The sequence below is a fragment of the Drosophila eugracilis genome, unplaced genomic scaffold (genome assembly GCF_018153835.1).
Source record: "Drosophila eugracilis isolate 14026-0451.02 unplaced genomic scaffold, ASM1815383v1 contig_2154, whole genome shotgun sequence".
In the NCBI taxonomy this organism is placed as follows: domain Eukaryota; kingdom Metazoa; phylum Arthropoda; class Insecta; order Diptera; family Drosophilidae; genus Drosophila; species Drosophila eugracilis.
This window is the reverse complement of record NW_024573038.1, coordinates 12,361,079-12,376,336: the sequence shown is the minus strand read 5'-3', so window position 1 is coordinate 12,376,336 and position 15,258 is coordinate 12,361,079. Positions and strand designations below refer to the sequence as shown.

Genomic DNA, 15,258 nt, shown 5'->3' with positions numbered 1-15,258 from the left:
TCCATTTCCCCTCAGATGATGCGGTGTCTTTAATCGAGAAGAATTGCAAAAGGAAATTACAGCGGCGGTGACAATTGCACACGAATGACATTTCTACTGGCGGCTGGACATTAGTTCCACTTCGTTGGGCCCAAATGGTTTTTGGTTTTTGGCCAGCCAGACGTCATAGTGTCGTCATAGTCCTGTTGGCATTGGACCAGGGTCCTTCCACCTTTCGGTTTCCTTTACTTTGTGGTAATTAATGTACATATGTATGGGTTCCGCTATGAGCGTGTGTGTGTGTGTGAGTGTGTGCTAGCCGGGGCGTCAATTACTTTGGTCCTTGCAGTTGGCCGGTTACAAATTACAGGCTATGAAGGAGCCTCGCCTCGGGGCGAGTCCTTCTTTCGTTTTTTTTTAACTTTATTGGCAAATCAATTAGGTGGCTTCAAATTGTGTTTGGCTGCTGGTCAGCGCTTAATTTATTTGATTTCATTGACGTCGAGCTTTCTTTTAAATGAATGCCACAACTTTTTGATCATTTTTATTTTATCAATATATATAGTGAGTATATGTTATTATTTTTGGCTCTACTGATGCCAGATGTTGTGGCTCTCGGTTCTCTGCGGTCGTCGTTATTGCCAACAATCAGTTATGGATCGCGGTATGGCGGGGTAGTGATAAGGGGGGAGGGGAGCATTTTGTTGGGGGGAATCAGCGTAAAATTTAATTAGCTTTAAGTGTGTTGGTTGCGGTGGTTGTTCAGCCCGTTGTTGTTTGCTACGGTTTCGTAATTTGTTGTTAATTACTTTTTGCAGAGCGGCTTTTTATTGGAAATTAACGCCAGCAGGTTTTCAGGCTTTGTATATATATTCCTATTTGTTTGTGGGTGAATAGGGTGGTGGAGTGGTAGGGGTTTTCTCTACTTAAATTGAAATCAGCCATAAATAGGCATTAAACTTGGTACATAATGATTTTAATGGCGGTTTTCTATATTATGCTGATTACTGTAAATTTTCGGTTTCAATTTGCCCGTTGTTATCGATTTCCCCCTTATCTGTTTTATTTTCATTTTCGTTTTTTCTTTTTTTTTTTGTTTGTCTGTGTCTTTTTTCAATTTGGCTGTGTTTGTGTGGAATTCGAAATAAATTTATCTAATGACTCTGCCATTATTTGCCTTTTGGGCGCGCATTTATTTCATGGCAAATTCAATGCGTTGATTTATGGGATGTTTTCACATTTGCATAATGTTATTAATTTGGCTCAGAGGTTGAATGGCTTAAGACCTAAAGGAGGCGGCAAGAATGGTTATTTAGATATGCACTTTTCTTCAGATTCATTAAAGAACTTTAATAAGAAAAATGTTACCTAATTTTAGGGAAAACTTTAACTTGAGTATTTATCGTTAATTTCATTTTCTATGAATTATTTGTCAAAAAACTGTCATTAAATTCAATTTGCAACTTAAAGTTGTATTAATTAAAAGAAGTTTTATACATTTTTATAACCAAATGATATGAAATGAGTCCCTTGCCAACTGATTGCGCCAAGGAAGCCACACCTGTTCAGGAGGTGATTGAACGGACCCGGGAAAGTTTGAGTGAGATCTTTACCAAGTACCGTCTTAAATTGAGACAAGAGGCTTGTGAAGCGGCAGAGAAGGTTAGAAATCGACACAGCTTTGGCCGCATCATCAGCAGACCAAGTTCTGAATCTATAAAAAAAGGATATGGGTGAGTAAATATATACATAGAAAAGTATATAAAACGATAACTAAAAACCAAATAAACACAAATTAAAAGTAATCACAACCAAACATGTTTTAATATTAATTAAATTCAATTCAGTTTTTCAAATCTTCATTACTAATAATTACTAATAATCCAAATTTAGTTTCTGCAAAACCTTCGCCTGCTCAGAGGTGGCCACTGGTGTCCTTCTATTGATGATCCTGCTGCTGCTTTTATTGGGACTTCACCTGGTCAGGAACTACAATCACACTTTTGCTTACGGATCAGGTGGTTGCCTGTCCACCTTTTTTTGGAACTACGATGAATGCTTAATAATGACCTAAGGTCGTCAAACTGTTCTATTTTGATATTCCCCTTTATAGCTGTTCAATTGTTTGTGGCCAATAAACTGCTGCCAAAACACAAAGTTCCAATTCTGGGTCGAAGGTCACCAATTTAACATTGTCAAAGAGCTAACCACACAGACCAAAATGTGGGGAATACCCCTTGCACCTCTAGCTAATTAGGCCGTTGGCAGTTTGTCGACTTTTTTTTTTCCCCGTCTAAGAGAGGGGAAATGCCAATCATCAAGCTGTTTAAATAATAAATCACTTTAAAATTAGTTTGCCAACTTGGCCAAGTTGAGCGACAGCAAATTAGTGAAAGTTAATTAAAACTATTTAAATTGCAAATTATTTTAACGTTTTTCACACACACACACCGGCACACCAGGCGACCCGGAGACGTGTAAAAAGTTGGAAACGTAATTCACGCATACCATTCAACAAAAAGAGGAACGTATGAGCATGTATATGTATGTATATATGTGTATATGTATATGTGACTTTTCACAAAATGTTTAAATGAGGGAAATTAAAAAGGGGTACACGAGGGCTAACTGTGGAGTATCTGCAAAAAAATGTCAAGTTGCCGGGGATGGATGGGAAAGTCAACCGGTTGAGGCCAAAAAAGAAAAATAAAAAAAAAGAGTAAGCGAACCCAAAGAGGGGGCGTTAGGGCGTGTACGTGTGGCGCAACAATTTGCATATAAAAAGGGTTGTTAGACTTTAAATAGCAGGCCTGGCCTATTATATGCATTAGGCCCCAGATATGGCGGGGCATTAAGATAAGGCACTTACGCCCCAGCTTACCATGCTCCGTATTTCGTATTCCAAAGACCCCCGGTTAACTCCATACAAAACCGTGCGCACAGTCACCTACGCAAAAGTTAATTTATGCGGGCATGTCTGCGCGCTATCCTCTCTCTTTCTAGCCCCAGACCCCTGTCTCTTTTTCGCCGGGGAGTCTGGCTTGTTGAAATTTTAATTAAAGGGAAAATATTTAAGGATGCAGCAGGAGCAGCAGCAGCAGTAGCAGCAGCAGTAGTAGTAGTAGCAGTAGCAAAATAGCAGCACCGGCAGGAAGAAGAATGAGCTGGAAAAAAATATGAGCCAAGCGAAGTTGAATGGAGTCAACGGGGTCGGAGAGTTGCGAAATAACCCGCATACTCTAAAAACTTTTGGCCTTGCAAAGAACTCCGGCATCACCATCACTTGACAAGTACTTGGCTTCCGCCACTGACTTTTGCTTAATTCCTAATGATGGAATCCCGACTCGACTGCATAGCACGTAAACAGAAGCGTACAAAAATAAAACAGGCGAAGCCAAGCCAAAGGTTTTCCTCATAAACGTGAGATAATTATGCTGATGGCAAGATGTGATCCAAATTAGTTATGAGGAAAGAGTTACTTTTTTTTTTTGGTTTATTAAGTTAAACAAGTCAAAGGTATCTTCTTACATCTCTGAAAAGTAAAAGAGGATAAAGAAATTGTATAGAAGTTTTAGCTTTTAAGCACTTTTAACTTAACTTTCATATTTACACGAAAAGATAAAGATATTAGATAAATAATGATTATTCCACTTACCAATTCAGCACACAGTTTACCTTATATATTGACTGAAAAAAATCCAGTCAAATAAATCTATCAAACGAATTCTTGAAAAGTGCAAATCAATCGGGAAGTCTCAAATCACAGCACTATTTAATTAATTAACTTTCAATTACCTTTGCCCAGCTTGCAACTCTTAATTAGTTTATACTTTCCGTATCTTTCGCATTTGCTTTCGTCCAGTCCGAAATTCGAGCACTCTGCCAGCAGTTAACCCTTGGACTTAATGCTCCAATCCTCGTACTGGTATTTCAATTAGCAGCCTAATAGAGGCTGAATGACTTCTGACCCTGCAACGTGCAACAACTGACCGCAAGGCAGGCACGTCGGCAGCCTCCAGTTGGCCAGTCAGCCCGCATCTCTTTTAGGCCGAACGGATTCTTTTTCTTTTTTTTTGTTTTTAGCCAACTCCAGTCAGAAGATCACGGGGCAACAATGGCTAGGAATCAGAATGCTAAGCACTTGAAGAAAATATTTGGAAAATATTTGATCAAAAAATGCGAAAACCGGTTTTTCCCGATTTGAGGCTCGAAATATCAGTATTTTGCCTATAACAAAGCCAAAAATGCTCGGAATTTGGAATGTTATATCTCGTTGTGCTTGGTTTTCAATCTATTTTCAAAATATTGAAGTGCCACTTAAATATGAAGAAAAAAATATTTTTTCAATTTTTCGAAAAAATGATGATGGTACCCCTTACAAAAAAGTGAAATTTCAGAAAAATTTTAATTTTCGAAAGTCAACTTCATACCCAGATAGAAAGTTTTCTGGGGTCGTTAGCTGCAAAAAAACGGATTCCTTTTGTTTGTGGCTCTTAATTTGACAAAGTTATAAGCATAAGACTAGGGAAAAATATCTCAAATTTTACTCAAAAGTCACAATTTTGATTTTCAGCTCAAAACATCAGTATTTCCCTCATTAAAGAGCCAAACATGATCATAACATGAAGAGTTATACCTCGTTGAGTTCGTATTTAAATTCCCCGTCGAACTGTGTACCACACTCAAAAAGTGATTTTTTTTTGAGATTTTTCGTAAATTTTTATGATGATCAAAAAATGCGAAAACCGGTTTTTCCTGATTTGAGGCTCGAAATATCAGTATTTTGTCTATAACAAAGCCAATAATGGTCGGAAAATGGAATGTTATATGTCGTTGAGCTTGTTTTTCAATCTATTTTCAAAATATTGAAGTCCCATTCAAATCTGAAGAAAAAAATATTTTTTTAATTTTTCGAAAAAATGATGATGGTACCCCTTACAAAAAAGTGAAAATTCAGAAAAATTTTAATTTCCGAAAGTCAATTTTATACCCAGATAGAAAGTTTTCTGGGGTCGTTAGCTGCAAAAAAACGGATTCCTTTTGTTTGTGGCTCTTAATTTGACAAAGTTATAAGCATAACACTGGGGGAAAATATTACAAATTTTACTAAAAAGTCCGAATTTTGATGTATTGCCCAAAATATCAGTATTTTCCTCATTACAGAGCCAAAAGTAATCGTAGAATAGAATGTTATACCTCGTTGAGTACATACGAGGTGTGTTCAAAAAGTAAGGTGACTTTGTATTTTCAAGAAAAACTATTAATTTATTTATCAATATTTATGTTGTCCCCTTCAAAGTAATCCCCCTCAGATACAATACACTTATGCCAACGGTTTTTCCAATCCTCAAAGCACTTCCCATAAGCACTTTTCGGTATAGCCTTGAGCTCTTGCAGCGATGCAGTCTTTATCTCTTCAATCGTTGCAAATCTCCGTCCTTTCATAGGTCTCTTCAGTTTTGGGAACAAGAAAAAGTCACATGGGGCCAAATTCGGTGAATATGGTGGCTGAGGCATTATTGTGGTGTTGTTTTTGGCCAAAAATCTCTCACAAGCAAAGATGAGTGAGCAGGGGCATTATCGTGATGCAAAAGCCATGAATTGTTTTTCCACAATTCTGGACGTTTCTTTCGTATTGCTTCTCGCAAACGGCGCATAACTTCCAGATAATACTGTTTATTGACCGTACGACCATATGGTAAGAACTCCTGATGCACCACGCCATGGTAATCGAAGAAAACAGTGATCAAAACTTTGACATTTGATCGAACTTGGCGTGCTTTTTCGGTCTTTGCTCGCCTGGGCTCTTCCATTGGGACGATTGGGCTTTGGTTTCGATATCATAACCATATACCCATGATTCGTCACCAGTTATGACCCTTTTGAGTAAATCTGGGTCGTCGTTGACGTCATTCAACAGCTCTTGAGCGATGCTCATGCGACGGTTCTTTTGGTCAAAATTCAGCAATTTCGGAACAAACTTCGCTGACACACGACTCATACCCAAAACGTTTGAAAAAATTTCATGGCACGAGCCAAGCGATATACCAACATCTTCAGCAACTTCTCTGATAGTGATTCGACGATTTTCCAAAACAATTTTCGTCACTGCTTGAACGTTGTCATCAGTTGTTGACGTGCTTGGGCGTCCAGAGCGAGGCTGGTCATTGGCATCTTCCCGGCCATCTTGGAAGAGTTTGTACCACTTGTACACATTTTTTTTACTCAGAACAGTTTCACCGTATGCCACTGTCAACATTTCAAGTGTTTCAGAGCACTTAATTTTATTTTTTACACAAAATTTGATGCAAATCCTTTGATCCATATTTTTCGATAGCAAAAAATCGCCGAGCTCGCAAAATAACTTGTAACTTTACGCCTCTCACAACCAAACAAAAGAGGATGTTCCATTGAAACTTGGTACAGATGTTAGGGAAGAGTGTACCAATATAACAAAACAAAAAAATCGATAATCGAAAATATGTTGCCCGCGAAATTTGAAAAGTCACCTTACTTTTTGAACACACCTCGTACATACATACATATGATATACATAAATATGAGCGGTTTTAAATATTATTTACACTTACGTTTATATTATTACGTTATTCAATTAACAGTATTTTGGGTTTTTATTTACGTTTTGATTTATATAACATTATTTAACACATTGTTCAAACTGAATTTTATCCGATCGTTGTCACGTCGTTTTTGCTTCGCTTGAGCACGTCTTCTCTTCGCCAGATCTTCTCTCCCCCGTTTCCCGTGTCCTAGTTGCTTCTCTCGTCGTTTTCTACTTCTCTCGCTAAACTTTTCGTTTTTGCTTAATCGTGTCCGTCGTTTCTACTTCTTTCGCCAGATAGTCACTCATCGTCGCTTTGATCTTCTCCGTCTTCTTTTAACTTCTTTCGCTGGATGGCAACTCATCGTCGCTTTAATCGCCTTCATCGCCCTTTTACTTCTTTCGCCAGATGGTCGTCGTCGTTACTCTGATCTTCTCCATCGCCTTTTTTCTTCTTCCGTCAGATGGCCATTCGTCGATAGCTTTTATCAATATCTCTTCGTTCTTGGTATTTCGTTGTCTAGGGATTTTGTATGTTTTTGGAAGGATATTATATTAACCATAAAATTATTTTTAAACAATATTATGGTCTTAATTTAATTTGGTAATGGAAAACTTTTATTGAGAGTTTTCTTTCCAATATAAATTTGCCTAAAAGCAATAATATCAATAATAATTTGTATGAAAATAAGAAATTAAGAAATTAAAATGAAGAAAATAGAGTTAGATAACCAATTTTAAAATATAAAGTTCAGAATACATATAGAAAATACGAATTATTTATAAAGTATAATGAAGTAATGTTGAAGGTTATGAAACTTAGAACGTAAGAACCTCTTCTCCTTTTCCTAATAAAAAAAAAATATTTTTAAATGGTTAACTGTTTTTTTTTTCTCTGCTCTTAAGCAGCAGCAGCAGCATTTGCAAATATCTCAATTGAAAATGCCTTGCTACGTGAAAACTTCCACCTGATGTCTGGCCCAATTTTCGAGTATGGCTATGTGTGTGTATGTGTGTGTATGTCTGTGGGCCTAAATGTTGACCGGGCTGCTTTTATGAGGCTCTTCTAAATCAATTTGACAGGGATGCGGATGGCGAATAGAGCATGCCAGGAACTCATCAAGACCGCAACGAGGTCCTCTTCAAAGCGATTAAACGTGGAGCGTTTTGCGTTAGTCAACATAGTTTGACATTCCAAATTAATGAGCACTTAAGCGCACGCATAACGCATTTATTTTGGCTGAGAGGGTATGGCTGGCAAGTATGGTTACGGGGTATGGATGAATATCTCTGTATGCTGACACTTTGGCGATGAACCTGCCAACACGAAAGTTAAGTGTCTCTGACAGACAGACAACGAATTTGGTGGCTAGATTACGACACACTCTCCCACCTGGTCATGATTTATAGGGTTGCCACGTGGAATTATGCATGTACATACGTACCCAGGCAGCTATTCTAATTATGACGCATTAATCACAAAGCGGCAAAGTTTATATATCTGCTTTTTATGGCCTAAAATATATATATACAAGAGTATGTATAAAGGAAATGCTATAAATTAAGAAAAAGATTTGTGGCCCTGGTCAAAATGCTAATTTTAATATAACCTTGAAGTGGAGATTTTGCAGTGTCGACAATTTAATGCGTTTGAAGGATGAATCAGAGGTGAGTACGTGTATAGGTGAAAAATAAATTAAAATAATCCGCTTCACGTACGTCTGGCAAATTAAAACAAATGACATTTCACACAGTCACTCGCTGCTGGTACACATTCTCAAACACACACACACACACGCACATACATATACAGTATCGTAAAAAGTGAAAGAGAAAGATGTAATAAAAAAATATAAAAAGGGAACTTAACGCGCTACCCGCGATGTGAATAAAAATAAAAATCACCTCAGAGCTGTAAAAATAACAAGGAAAACTAAATTTTTCATAAATCCCCAAAGCAGCAACAACGCATAACCTCATGACTGTGGCCAAAGGACACACGCACACACTCTCATATATGTCCGTGAAGTTGAAAAAGAGGAAAATTAAATCAAAAACATAAAAATAAATATTAAATTTTCCAGTTTGCTTTGGTTGCAATGCCACAAAAATACAGAAAAAAGAATAAAAAAAAAATGAAGAAAAATACAATTCACGTTGCGTATACGCCACGTTGCGGTTGGATTCAGTTCGGGCGTTTTTGCCCCAGCTTGTTAAAGCTCACGTGGCGGCTGTCAAACGATGTCAGTGACTTTCCTGACATTCTTCCCCCCTGAAAACTGAGCAGGAAATTAGAGCGAACGCCAGCAGAAGTCGCACAAAACAAACAGACAAAAAGTTAATTGTATGAAATCAACACACTTAAAGTCAACAGCAACAACAAGAGCTACCAAAACAACGACAACGATAACAACAACTAACAACTCGAACAACAAATACGCTGAACATGTTGACAACAGTCAAGGGCAATATTAGGGGCAGGCCCCAAGAACCCCTGGAAAAACCCCTGGCAAACCCCTGCAAAATGCTGGCAATGATAGCAGGCCGGCAAAGGGGGCGTGCCAGTGGAAAAGGGGGCGGGAGCTGAAGCTAAAGGCAGTCAAGTCGATCTACAGCCAACAGTCAGGCGTTGAAGAGCAAGCAAGGACCAACCTCATACAGACCAAGCCAACATCCAAGGACAACTGTCGATGCACGGAGATTAATTTTTGATTTAATTGGGTCCTTTAAGATCCTTTATTTTTTATAAGTCAGGCTTAAGAAATATATCCCTTAAAATTGATTTATTTGTTGTTTATATTCAGAAATTTAAAATAAGTTAATGTTTTAAAATTTATATAAATATATTTTTCTCAGTGTCCAAGTGGGAAAAAAGAGTAAAAATGATGAAGCTTCTTACTTGGCAGAGCTGCTCACTGCACATGAAAAAGATGAAACTGCTTTTTGGTGTTCGGTAGGTAAGCTAAATACTCAAGGATCCTGGTTGAGGAGGTTGGAGGATGAAGGATGGCAGATGAGGACGTAGGTCCCGCCACACGGACACTCGAGCACAGACAGTCAGACAGAGAGACAGACAGACATTTGGCCCAGACAGAGACATACCTTGACACTCGCTTGGCTCTTTGGCGAACGAGAACGACGGTATGTGTCCTCGTTGTCGTACGAAAATACTTGAGCAAATCGTGTTAAATCGCGCTCAAGTGTTAAAGTAATAAGCACTTTTAATAAATAAAGTTGAAAGGTTGCCCGGGTATGTGAGGGCGACAGCGTCAGCCAACAGCCAACAGCCAACACAAACACGCCCCCAGACAGAGGCAATTGCGGTTCTTGGGAACTTGTTTGTCTTCTAATGGTTTGGGGTTATTATATTTCTTCTCCAGGTAATTTCGAATGAAATAAAATTGGAATTGACATTTCTGGCTGGATAATCGAAGGAAATTGTAAAGTCTTTGTTGGGCATTGTTGTTGCTTAAATCGATATCTTAACAGATTAACAGGTAATAGGTTTGTGAGGGATTATCTTTAGGAACTCTTAGTGTTAACTATCAATGAAGTTAGTTGGAAACTTTAATTAGGGTTTCTAGCACATTTTGAAGTCATAAATTTAATCTTTTTGGAAGTGATAATTAGTTGATAATATAACTCAAACTGGAAAACGTAAATCAACACTAAGTATGTTTTTAATCAAATTAATTTTAAGGATTTCCCACCTCTTCCTTTATCAAATGCCAGACATTTTAATGACTGCATAAACCATATAGAACAAACAACATTATATTAGATGATTACCGATAAGCTTAGCTTAAATTCAAATAAACAGAAGGCGAGCCATGTATTTCCCAATTCTCATATTTACATCCTCTTATTTCCATTTTCACAAGCTTTTCCCAATTAATGTATATAAAGTACTTACGTGAATAATCAATTCATTTAGCGCATTCCCATTCAGCCTGAAGTGCTGCTCATTAGTCTTTGATATTTTTTAACGTACACTCACGAATTGCACTTCGACGCAAAATATCAATGTAAATCACTTAAAGGCATAATTAAAACATATTCACAGCGAAAAAAAATATGCATTATATGTATGTAGGCATATATTTAATAACGGGCAATTTAAAAAAGTAAACTGAAATATGCCGACAAAACAGAGATAAAGAGCGGGTTGGGCGAGTGCATCTCATGGATATGAAATTACAATGGCGAGTGCATTAATTCAATAATTAACACTAATTATGTTCGCCAGGCATTTATTATGCAGTGACTGCGATTCCGACTGCCGCCGATCTGCCAGCTACGAGTAGTTAATTATAATTTATGCATAATTAAAAAGATATTTATTAAAAAAAAGGGATGACAATAATGCAATGCATATTGATTGGGTAAAACCATGGGGAACACTATCTTCTATCTCTCTCTCTCAGTTTTCCACAGTTTCCACGTTACTCACACTCACACACACAGAGCGACATCCTGTCTAATACCGTTAAATGCGCCATCATTGTCAACAGCCGTGGCCTGCTTTTAGGCGGCACACCCATTTTCATCCCCGTTTGCTCCTCTATTAGGAGCATAATTTTCCACGGCCATAATCACTTTAAAACAATTTCGTGTGCGCCACATTTAATGAAAATTAATTTAAAACTTGCACAGGGTTAGGCAGCGCCTTTACATATATACACACATAATTTTTTTCGGGATTTTCTTTTTGGTTCCTGGCAAAAAGCCGCTTAAATTACCCCAAAAATCCCAGACATATAATCTTTTGCCAGCTTTTCTGCCGCTGTATATGTATGTGTGTATGTGTGTGTGTGTGTGTGAGAGCGGCTTTTTTGTTTTTACATTCAACGAAACTTTGGTTAGCTGTCGGCTGGTGTGGCAATCACTTTTGAGCGTAAGCTGCGCCATATTGTCTGCCATTATTGTCAGCGTACGGGAAACGGAAATAGGGTGTCATATTTTTCACTGTCTGCCTGAATGTCCTGGCCTTCGTTGTCAGTGTATGTGTGTGAAAGTGTGTGTGTGTGTGTGTGTGTTTGTGAGTTTGGGTTTGAATGTATATGTGTGTGCGTTGTAAAAATGCGTTAAGCTCCCTCCACTCGTGCTTAAGCATTCCAACCCCTGGCCCCCCTATCCTTTCTGTTTGGCGGCTTATATCCGGCCAGAAAGAGTCCTGTCCATGACATCGGAATGATATCTCATTACCCGGCTTAAGCAAGTTTAACATTTCTCCGTAATTTCACAACATTCACACTTGTGCAATTAATTTCGGTTGGCATTGTGAAGGGCCTGGCTTTTGGGTTCCTACTGGGATTTTCGGTCAAGGCAAAAGGTATATTCGCAGTATTATCTCTTTTGTTTGGTTGGTTCTTGTTTGATTAATAGCTGTAATAATGAATTCTGCTTTTAACTGACACTAAAAAGTTGAATAATAATAGTTGCCTAACTTGTTCAAGCTTCTACTCTGAGTGCAAAGTTTCTAGGAGCTAAGAAATCTTTTTTTCTTTGATTTAGGTTCCTAAAATATTTTTAATAATTTTTTTATGAAACACAGCTATCTTTTAAATCTATAAAATAATACTGCCACCCTTGCACTATCAAAAACCGAACGATAAAACGATTTTTTGCAAACTTCCTACCACTAATACCCATAAATGCCACAGAAAGATGCAAGCTAGCAACGATAAAAAGGAAAATTAGAAAGTATAATAAAGTATTTTGAGGCTTTCCTTTTATGTTTTGTTTGTCTCATCACCCGGTCACATTCCCCATCTGATGCCCTCCAATTCTCTGTTGGCTTTTTGCTGTTTGCCAACGCGAGCCGCCTCCCCGTGGACCAAAGTGTTCGCGTTTTATCAAGTGCCACGAGGGCAACACTCATACGCCGTGTGCGCCATGAATATTTGTTAACCGCACTGTAAACTGTGTTTACAAAAATGTTTGGCCCCCGTGTGCATGTTGTTACTTGTACAGTTACAGTATGCAAAAGCACTTGAGCCGCCCACCGACAGCTACACCACCCTCGCCTCCCCTCCCAAAAAACATGCACAAACACATACACAAACATACAAAAGCCAGAGAGCAGGGAATACCGCACCTGCGGTTCTTGTTCTGTCTTTTGACACATCGTACTGCCAAAAGGGTAAAAGGCAGATGTTCTCTGCCGACTGTTGAGTGTAACATTACGCATACGCCGCGTGGCGTTCACTTGGAAATGCCTTGGCATCATCTTTGGTTAATGCATCTCGGATGCCTGGCCATTTGTGGTCACCAGCCAGATGTCTTTCATTAGGTGGTTGAGCTTAAATGGTCTCCTGGTTTCTACGGCCATCTGTTTTTGTTCTGATGGTTAGCCAGAATGTCTTCATTAAATTAAGGAATTTCTTTGCCAGCTCTTAATTGCTTACGGAATTTTCTAGAAATTTTCCTACTGTTTGGTTTAATTATGAAATGCTTAAACAAATGGCAAGAAAATGATGTGATATGCAATAATGCTGTATGGTCAGCATACAAGGGTGAAATGTAGGAGAAAGTTTATGGTATTTAAAGCCTATCTATAGGTTAAGGTTAAGATTTAAGATCATTTTAAATCTTAAATAATAGAAATACACAAACTTAAAGATATCTTTAATGAAACTCAAATAACCTTCGAAAGCAATCTAAAAGCTATTGTTATCCCAGAATGAATTCTCAGCAGTTCTCCGCTTTCATAACGAAACATTTCGGATTAACGATGCCATAAGACACTCGCACGGGTCAATCAGGCTCAATTAACATAACGCCGGTCAAGTGAAGCATCCCTCGAGCCAACCACACTCTCTCTCTCTCTCTGGCTCACACATAAGAGAGTGGGAATTATTGAAGAGCTGGCAATAAAATCAACAGGAATGTATTGTATACTTACCGCACGCACACTCATCAGACTCATCGATTCATGCATTAATACTTATGCCTTACGACTGATTTAAGTCAGTGGGTGGCCAACCACATTTATTTACATTAATGCCCCTCATATTTACAACAATATTAACGGGTGCCATATGTGTCTGTAAATTATATAATTAGCACGGGGAAAAAAACTATAACAGAATCGATAGGTGGCATTAACAAACATTTATTATATATGTCCAACAACATGCATGGCCCCATAAAAAGTTAATTGTTAATTGTTATTACAAGTACCATAGTGGGTGTATGTGTGTGTGTAAAAAAAGTGCCAAACAAACAGGCAGACATAAATATAAGTATTATTTTAGAGCAGTACTTACGTGTGCGATCTGCTCTTTAGTTTTGTTTTTTCTGTTCTGTTTTGTTCTGCATTTCTTCCCTAATGCGCTTAACTCACGCAATGCCATTAAACCCAAATTTTGTGCTGCTCTTGTCGGTGATTTTCCCATAAATCCTGTGTCAGGACCAAGGCGACAACCTGCCTGTCCACGCTTTGGCAATTAAAACTCGAAGGCCTAAGCCACGCACGACGACCCCAAAAAGTAGGCAGCAAAAAAACAACGAAAAAAATTTATAAGTGTAAGAAAACAGATTTGTGATTTACCGCGGAAGCTGTAAAAATTCATAAAAAAATAATTCCAACCGGGCAAACATCAAGTAATAATCATAAAGAAAACGAGCAAGAAATAAAGGAACCCAAAAAAAAAAAAAAAAAAAAACAAGGAAGCAATAGCCAATAAAATTTTGTAGGACAAGGACATTAAAAAATTAATATCGCCGGCCCACTACTCACCCATTGTACTTTGACACGCAGCGTGTCTGTGAGTTTTTTATGATCATTATTGTTTTCGTTTGCGTTTATTTTGTGAAGTTTACAGTTCGTTAGAGTTAATTGTTTGGTTCGCCGGAAACAAATAAACAAATAAAATCATTAAACCATTATTTAATATGAAATTTATATGGGGTATAAGTTTTTTGTGGTCATTGCTTAAACCGCTGCCACTTATGAGTTTTTGTGCTATAACCTCTATTTTTTTTTTGTGTTTGCCTAGCCGTCGATTCATAGGACTCGGCACAACATGGCGTATACAATATTTTCCATTTTTATGCCAAGATTTATTAGTTTAGCGATAAATAAAAGCTGCCGCTCTACATAGCATAAGGGAATCCTAAAGGGAGGAGGGTATGGGTCTGGTCTCGCATAGAGAGACCAACGAGGAGGTGAGCTCTCTGTCTCAATAAATCACTTGGCATACTGTGAAATTGGCTTTTATGTCCCCATCCATCGGCATTGCTTTCATTTCATTTGTGATTCTCGAATGGATCTAAATTTTTAAAATAGCTTTTCTATCTAAATCTATTATGTCATATCTGTTTGAAGTTATTGCCTGACAACCAATATTCTGAGAGCATGTCAAGTAACTGGGAATAAACCATTGATGCGATTTACGTATATGAAAATAATAAACGAATATACTCCATTTAGTTTTCAAGTTTAATATTTTAAGAGGTTTTTTGGTTTAGATTTAGTTAGCTTTCTGTTCCCTAAGAGATTTACATTGTGGGTTTAGAAATATGTTCTGATTAGCTAAGAAAAATCTAAGTCAGAGTGGGTAGAGCTTCAATCTTAAAGCAATTCCTAAAAATTCTTTTCAAAAACTCTCTCCACCTTACCTAAATCATTCCCCTTTTCTTTACTCTTCATAACTTTCCTTTGACAACACAATGCAACTTTCCTTCCAGGAACTATATTCATCAATACAAATTTC

General features: G+C 37.8%; 1 protein-coding gene across 1 annotated transcript; it reads left to right on the top strand.

Annotated features, from left to right (window-relative positions):
• The first annotated feature begins 679 nt into the window (after positions 1–679).
• On the top strand, positions 680–2,798 carry LOC108105930. Its single transcript, XM_017212710.2, has 2 exons — positions 680–1,712; positions 1,873–2,798. The coding sequence occupies exons 1-2, from the start codon at positions 1,501–1,503 to the stop codon at positions 2,051–2,053; spliced, it is 393 nt and encodes a 130-aa protein (XP_017068199.1). The 5' UTR covers positions 680–1,500; the 3' UTR covers positions 2,054–2,798.
• Positions 2,799–15,258: the final 12,460 nt, after the last annotated feature.

Bases quoted from the DNA above. Each gene is read 5' to 3' on its own strand.
- LOC108105930 (XM_017212710.2), top strand. From the start codon at position 1,501: ATGAGTCCCTTGCCAACTGATTGCGCCAAGGAAGCCACACCTGTTCAG. The intron at 1,713-1,872 runs GTGAGTAAATAT...ATCCAAATTTAG, and splicing joins TCTATAAAAAAAGGATATGG to TTTCTGCAAAACCTTCGCCT.